Source organism: Eimeria maxima, genomic scaffold (genome assembly GCF_000499605.1).
Source record: "Eimeria maxima Weybridge genomic scaffold, Emw_scaff924, whole genome shotgun sequence".
Taxonomy (NCBI): Eukaryota; Apicomplexa; class Conoidasida; order Eucoccidiorida; family Eimeriidae; genus Eimeria; species Eimeria maxima.
In genome coordinates this window covers 1-7768 of record NW_013564031.1, presented here as the reverse complement: position 1 = coordinate 7768, position 7768 = coordinate 1, and the positions used below count along the sequence as shown (strand labels likewise).

Sequence of the window (7768 nt, the reverse complement as noted above, 5' to 3'; positions counted from 1 at the left end):
ACCACCACCACCACCACCACCACCACCACCACCAGCAACAGCAGCAGCAGCAGCAGCAGCAGCAGCAGCAACTAACAGTAGGGAGTATAATGTTGATAAAGAATTGTAATTTATCTCTGCATATAAATCGCTGCAGCAAAGGCAGCAGCCATATATTATTAGCAGCAACAAAGTCATCAAAGGGAGCAGCAGCAGCAGCAGCAGCAGCTGCTGCTGCTGCTGCTGGTGGAGAACCAGCAGAAGCAGAAGCAGCAGCAGCAGCAGCAGCAGCAGGAGATAAGGAGAGGAACGATGCTCCTCCTCCTCCGCATAACATGCGTATACACCCGAAAACCCTCACGGCACTACCAAAGGCAAACTCTAATTGAGGCCTATACACAGCAGCAGCAGCAGCAGCAGCAGCAGCAGCAGCAGTATGAATAGCAGCAACAGCAGCAGCAGCAGCAGCATGGGCTGCAGTAGCAGGGGAAGAAGCAGCACGGGTAGCAGCAACAAGAACTGCAGCAGTGGCTTCATTGTTGTCACCAACCAAGTACTCCAAACCCTAAACCCTAAACCCTAAACCCTAAGACTGCATGTCTGCCTATTTAATGCTGAAGGAAATAAGAACAGAGGAAGGGGTAGTGTTTCTTCTATCTAGGGTTTAGGGTTTAGGGTTTAGGGTTTGCGTTGTTGCCATACCTATACATGCGGAGCTCCTGCTGCCTTGCCTTAAGGAAGGTACTTGAGCTGCTGCTGCTGCTGCTGCCTGTTTGCTGCTGCTGCTGCTGCTGCTGCTGCAGCCCCTCTGCTGCTAGCAGCAACTCCCATAAGGAAGAAATAACAGGAAGAAGAGAAGAAAAAGAAGAAGAAAAATAATCATCTAAACATTCATTAAAAGTGTTTATGTCCCCAGATTTAACCTATATATACACACAAACCCTAAACCCTAAACCCTAAACCCTAAACCCTAAACCCTACTAAACCCTAAACCCTTTATTCCCTACAACAAATATCCTGATATATCAGCAAAACCCTCGTATCCAGTCTTATCCTCGCTGCTGTGCTGGATGTGTCTTATTTACTACAGTGATTAGGGTTTAGGGTTTAGGGTTTAGGGTTTACGAGAGAATTAGGGTTTGGTGAATCCAATGCAGCAGTGTATGCAGAAACCTCCACAGCAGCAAATTGTTCTCCGCATAACTTAAACACTTCTGGCCAACGCGATTTATGACGGTAATGTAGTAAACCCCTAAAAATATACATAAACCCTAAACCCTAAACCCTAAACCCTAAACCCTAAACACTAGGGAGACAATTCTCTATTATCTGCAACAAACGCCAACCCCTCATGAGATATAGATCCTTATCTGCAGTTTTCTAGGGTTTAGGGTTTAGGGTTTAGGGTTTAGGGTTTACTTTAGCAAAGGAGCCATGGCTTGATGGATAGGCACCCCCGTTGATTGCTGCTGCAGCACAAGCCTCCTCTGCAGCAGCAACAGCAGCAGCAGCGCAGCAACAGCAGCAACAGCAATTGCAGCAACAGCACGGCAGACACAAAGAGGAGCAGCAACAGCAGCAGCAGCAGCACAACACCAGCAGCAGCAGCAGCACAACAACAACACCAACAAGAACAGCACAACAACAATAACAGCAGCAGCAGCACAACAGCAGCAGCAGCACAACAGCAGCAGCAGCAGCAGCAGCACAACAGCAGCAGCAGCAGCACAACAGCAGCAGCAGCAGCAGCAGGACATACAGCAGCCTTAATAGCAGCAGAAAGTGCTGTTGGGTCCGCCATTTTATTAAAAATAATAAAAAGAGAAGAAATAAATCTTTGTACAAGAGATAAACATATACTTATTCTGTCTCTTTGCTGCTGCTGCTGCTGCTGCTGTTGCTGCTGCTGCTGCTGTTGCTGCTGCTGCTGCTGCTGCTGCGGATCAGATGAACCCTCTAACGTCAACTTATCCATTAAACTCATCAATTGGTCTTCTGCTGCGTCTGTTGGTCTTGCTGCTGCTGCTGCTGTTGCTGCTGCTGCTGCTGCTGCTGCTGCTGCACCGAACTCATGCTGCTGCTGCTGCGGTGCCTCACTAGCCCATAACATTACAGCAGACACTGCTGCTGCTGCTGCAGATAACCAAGCAGCAATATCACGAGGGCTACTGCTGCTGCTGCTGCTGCTGCTGCTGCTGCTGGGTAAGAAACCTTTCCTAAATAAGGGACAATTTAGTACCTGGGCAGCAAGAGATAGAGAGGAGGCCCCTGCTGCACACCTCTGCTGCTGCTGCTGCTGCTGCTGCTGCTGCTGCTGCTGCTGCTGCTGCTGCTGCTGCTGTTGGTGCTGTTGGTTGTCGTCACTAAGCTGCTGCTGCTGCTGCTGCATCACCATCCGCTGCTGCTGCAGCAACTCTGTTATAATTATACCTACTGCCTCTAGGTACTCAGCACGGGGGGCCCCCTTGGGCCCCATGCGCAGCAGCAGCAGGCATAAACCCTCAACCCTTTCTTTTTGTTTCTGCAGCTCCTGCTGCAGTTGCTGCTGCTGCTGCTGCTGTTGCTGCTGCTGCAGGGAATCAAGACGACGCCCTATAGAGGTTATTAGCTGAGGAAGCAGCCGCTGCAGCAGCAGCAAAGTTCTGTGCTCTTTGCTGTTGGTCGGCAGCAACTGGAGCTGGTGCTGCTGCTGCTGCTGCTGCTGCTGCTGCTGTTGCTGTTGCTGCTTGAGGGCTCTAGTTAAGGCAGTAATAAGAGACCCAATACCCCCTGCTGCTGCTGCTGCTGCTGCTGCTGCTTCTTCCTGCTGCAGTTGGCTGCAGAGACGAGACACGAACTGCAGCAGCAAACGTTTTGCTGCTGCATGCACTGCAACACGATCTCCCTCTACTGCAGCACGCAGCAGCACCTCGAAGCAGCCACGAGACACAACAACAGGCCTCCTGCTGCTGCTGCTGCTGCTGCTGCTGTCGTTGCTGCTGCTGCTGCTGCTGCTGCTGCTGCTGCTGCTAGAGGTGATGCCGCCACAGACACGCACAGCCTGCAGCAGCGATAGTGTAGCTCGCTGCGGTGCTGCTGCACTTGCTGCTGCATCCTGCAGCAGCGGCAGCAGCTGAGACAGCAACAGCTGCTGCTGCTCTCCTCCCTGCAGCAGCTCAGCTCGTGCTGCAGCAGCAAACAGCAACTCTACCAGCAGACTCATACCTAGGACGAACATGGGGGGCCCCACAAGGGGCCCCTTATTTCCTTCGGCGTCCTCTTCTGCTGCATTGTGCTGCTGCTGCTGCTGTTGCCCCTCCTGCTGCTGCTGCTGCTGCTGCAGCTCATCAAGGGACCTACGAAGACACTGCAGCGTAACATGAATTGCTGCTACTAGCGGCTGCTGCTCTGCTGCTGCTGCTGCTGCTGCCTTAGAAGAAAGAGCAGCAACAATTGCTGACCAACAGGATCGTGCTGCTGCTGCATCAGCAGCAGATAGGGGAGCAGCAAACCCTAAATGGGTACGGCGGGGGGGCCCCTGGGGGCCCCCATCAGAAGGGTCTGCCTGTGCTGCCTTTCCTTCAATCTGCGAGGCAATAGCAGCAAGCAGCTGCTGCTGCAGAAGCAGTTGGTGCTGCTGCGGCCGCTGCTGCTGCTGCTGCTGTTGCTGCTGCTGCGGCTGCTGCGGCTGCAGCAGCAGAGACACCATTGCTAGCTGCCTTGGGGACAGAAGGAACTTCCTTCTGTCCTCAAGGCGTATGGTTAGCCTGGGGGTTAAAAGGGTTTAGGGTTTAGGGTTTAGGGTTTAGGGTTTTCCGCATAGGATTCAATAATAAGGGTTTGGTGTTTGCTGTGGGGCCTCCGGCACATTGACGACGGGAGCCTGTCTTCCTCTAGGAGAAGAAGGGTTTAGGGTTTAGGGTTTAGGGTTTAGGAATTAGGGTTTAGGGTTTAGAGTTTATCCTCGGTAGGGAGAAGGAGAAAGAACTCTACTGGTCATGAAGGGGAAAGGGGGCCCCGCCACATGGTGCCGAGGGCCCCCTAAGGGACGGGGCTGTTCAGGGTTTAGGGTTTACGGTTTAGGGTTTAGGGTTTATGGTTTCTCTTAGAAGTTTAGCGCGAGTATTTTCTTGCGTTTTTCTTTTTATTTCGGGAAGAGGTTGAGGGTTTAGGGTTTAGGGTTTGGAGTTTTGTTGGTGGCAACCTCAAGGTGCGGGAACCGCATATGGCCCCTGCTTCCCGGCCAGGACAAGGGTTTAGGGTTTAGGGTTTAGGGTTTAGGGTTTAGGGTTTAGGGTTTATTATAGCCCCATGGAGGTGGAGAATGAAAGAGCAGAGGACGGCGAGCGCGTCCAGCAGCTCCTCCAAGTCATCGCTGAGTTCAAGGTAAGCCACCAACCCTAAACCCTAAACCCTAAACCCTAAACCCTAGAAACCGTACTAAGTTACTAGCATGGAAATATTACTCCCTTAATGTATATTCACAGTGTCGCTACTTTTCCTTTATATTGCCTGTCTTCCTCTGTCATATTTATTCCCTAGGGTTTATTCATAATTTAGGGTTTAGGGTTTAGGGTTTAGGGTTTAGGGTTTTGTATTTGCTGCAGCGGCGTGAATATATACATTTATCCTTAATTTCTTCCTTAGAGCGTTCCCTATCTAAGGCGCAGTGTTGTGGGGGCCCCTGGTCCTCTTATATATCTAATAATGGTACAAAGGACATAAGGGTACAGGAGGAAGTGGGGGCCCCCCAGGTAAATAGCCCCCATGGGGCCCCTTCTATATCAGCTGGGGCCCCCACAAACCCTAATTTAGGGGCCCCCTTTCTTAGGGGTCTAGCTGTTGACCCTGTTACCCAATTAGAGATAAAAACCCTAAGAATGAGACTAGCGGAGGCAGAGGGGGCCCTAGAAAGAAATAAAGAAACACAGACAGCGCAACAATTCTCGGGGCAAAGGTACGCTAAACCCTAAACCCTAATAAAACCCTAATCCTAACCCTAATAAACCCTAAACCCTAAATATTAGAAATTTCGCACAAAAGACTCCATAACGAGATCGAGACACACGTCGAGATGCTAAACCCTAAACCCTAAACCCTAGCAGCAACTGTTTTGTACTTTATGCCCCGTCTAAACCCTAAACCCTAGGTACCCATATTAAAACCCTAATTAAACCCTAGAACCTACCCTACCCGTTGCATTGGCAATAAAACACTTTTCTCCCCGTATATACCTACAGCATTTCCATCCACTCTCCTCTCTGTCGCCCGTCAAACCCTAAACCCTAAACCCTAAACCCTAAACCCTAATTGTGTGTATATGTACAGTGTAACTGGCCAACGTTTAATAACAAAATGCAGAACCCTGCAGCAAGAAAATGCAGAATTAGGGAGGGCACTAACAGAGGGGGCCCTCTCCTCTACAACTGTACAATTATCTTCATTAAAAAAACATATTCTTTTCTTACAAAAAGAGCTCAGGTATATAAACCCTAAACCCTAAACCCTAAACCCTAATTTTTTTTTTTTTATTTTTTTTATAGGGATGATGTATAGGAGTCAAGGTATAACACACAATATATGTATAGGCTTATATTTGCTTACGCTGCTGCTGTTGCTGCTGTTGCTGCTGCTGCTGCTGCTGCTGCTGCAGGCAACTACGGGAACTAAATGCCGACCTTGATGCAGACAACGAAGATTTGTCGCAACAACTTCAAGCAGTTTTCGTTCAATTCAGCGTCAGTATAGGGTTTAGGGTTTAGGGTTTAGGGTTTAGGGCTAGGTAATAATATTGTGTTTTTTCAGCCAGATTTCGTGTTGTTCCTACCAGAGGAACGGCCTCTTCTTAGCGGTCTAGGGTTTAGGGTTAAGGGTTTAGGGTTTAGGGTTTAGGGTTTAGGGTTTAGGGTTTGTGATCAGGAAGTAAAGACGGAGAGAGATTCTTTAAAGTTGCAGGTTGAGGATTTAGAGGCAAAGCTGAAGGCAATGAAGTTATCTCGTCCTTCACAGTAAGTCCTAAACCCTAAACCCTAAACCCTAACAGATACTATTACCACCATACAAATATGTAGACCCTAAACCCTAGAAAATAGAGAAAAACCCTAATTCCTCCATAGAGGAACCCCAGCAGTTAAAAATATTCCTTCTTTGCCTCTCCTTTAGCGTAAAAAATGAGTGAATTATTCAGGAATTAGGGTTTAGGGTTTAGGGTTTAGGGTTTAGGGTTTCGTGTGGTCCTCAGCCCCGAAAGAAGCTATGGAGGCCGCGCAAGTCCTTCAGGCAGTAGAGGGGATAGGAGGCCCTCATCAACAGCCCCATCAGGGGATTTTGGTTCTCGTGGGGCCCCCCACGGGGCCCCTCATGGGGCACCACATGGGGGCCCCCATGGGGGCCCCCCAAGAGATGAGAAAAGTAGCAGGTCTAGTAGGAGGGTATGGGACGTAGAGAGGTCCCCTGAGGGGCCCTCAAGGAGAGGGGGGCCCCCTGAGGGGCCCCATTCCTCCTCTCATAGTAGACCCTCAAGAGGAGAGAGAGAAAGACTAGATAGAGATAGAGGAAGAGACAGAGATAGAGAAAGAGAAAGAGACAGAGAAAGAGATAGAGAAAGAGACAGGGAAAGGGAAAGGGAAAGGGAGAGAGAAAGAGAAAGAGAAAGGGAGAGAGAAAGAGAGAGAGAAAGAGAGAGAGAAAGAGAAAGAGAAAGGGAAAGAGAGAGGGAGAGGGAGAGGAGACAAAAAGATACCCAAAGGAGACCCTCAGAGGAAACAAGGGCAAGAAGGGGATCTGCTACAGCCTCCTCAAGACAGCGCAGCAGCGCTCGTTAGCTAGCTAGCTGGCTAGCTAGCTAGCTAGCTAGCTGGCTAGCTAGCAAGCTAGCTGGTTAGTTAGCTGTCTGTAGCTATACCTATAACTATAGCTAGCTGGCTAGCTAGCTAGCTAGCTGGCTAGCTAGCCTTTAATCTAGCTTATTCTTTGGCTAGCTAGCTAGCTAGCTAACTTGCTAGCTAGCTAGCTAGCTAGCTAGCTAGCTGGCTAGCTGGCTCCTTAAAGACTGAAGTAACTTGATGTGCCTTTATAGAGGTTCTTTATTTTCCTTGACAACAAGACTAACATTTAGTTATCCACCTAGCTAGCTAGCTAGCTAGCTAATTAGCTAGCTAGCTAGCTAGCTAATTAAATAGGCAGTTAGCTGGCGGCTACCTAGCTACCCAGCTAGCTAGTTAGGCAGCTAGCTAGTTAGCAAGGGAGAGTCCAATTATATTAGGCCATATATGGTTCTGCCCTCCTCCCGCTTAGGCAGTAGGGGGGCCCCTCACCCATCACGACACAAAAAAAAAACCCTAAGGGGGCCCCTCTAGGGGGCCCCTCCGGGGGCCCCGAAGGGGCCCCACCCTATATAGGAGGGAGTGTGTTATTGAGGGGGGAAATCCTCCCCCACCAATTATTAAAAAAATTTATTGGGGTGCATGCAGTGAGGACAATGGGGCCCTCTATACGCTTGACAAAAAAGTTAATATATAGACAAGGTGCATGCATCTGCATGCAAGTGCATGCAAGCGCATGCATGTGCATGCATGCATATGCATGCACATGCATGCATGGAAGTTCATGCATGGATAAGGACATATATACAAGAATTCCTTGCATGCATGCATGCATATGCATGGATATGCATGGATATGCATGCATGCATATATAGAGAAAGAGGGTAAAAGGAGTGCGTCCTTCTTTGTGGCTGTATATGCAGCAGCAGCAGGAGGCACAAGACGTAATACTAGTAATTGTAGTAATAATTTATATAATATATATA

The 7768-nt window shown here is 49.3% G+C and overlaps 2 protein-coding genes across 2 annotated transcripts; one reads left to right on the top strand and one right to left on the bottom strand.

Annotated features, from left to right (window-relative positions):
• Nucleotides 1-883: 883 nt before the first annotated feature.
• Nucleotides 884-3667, bottom strand: EMWEY_00045740 (hypothetical protein; the record flags this gene model as incomplete). The annotated part of the gene is made up of 3 exons (XM_013479133.1): nt 884-902; nt 1153-1231; nt 1840-3667. 3 exons carry the CDS (start codon nt 3665-3667, stop codon nt 884-886), a joined length of 1926 nt encoding a protein of 641 aa, XP_013334587.1.
• A 49-nt stretch (nt 3668-3716) lies between these two features.
• EMWEY_00045730 (hypothetical protein, conserved) lies at nt 3717-6782 on the top strand (the record flags this gene model as incomplete). Its single annotated transcript, XM_013479132.1, has 7 exons — nt 3717-3719; nt 3930-3985; nt 4266-4344; nt 4566-4915; nt 5612-5696; nt 5878-5966; nt 6200-6782. 7 exons carry the CDS (start codon nt 3717-3719, stop codon nt 6780-6782), a joined length of 1245 nt encoding a protein of 414 aa, XP_013334586.1.
• Between the last annotated feature and the right edge of the window lie 986 nt (nt 6783-7768).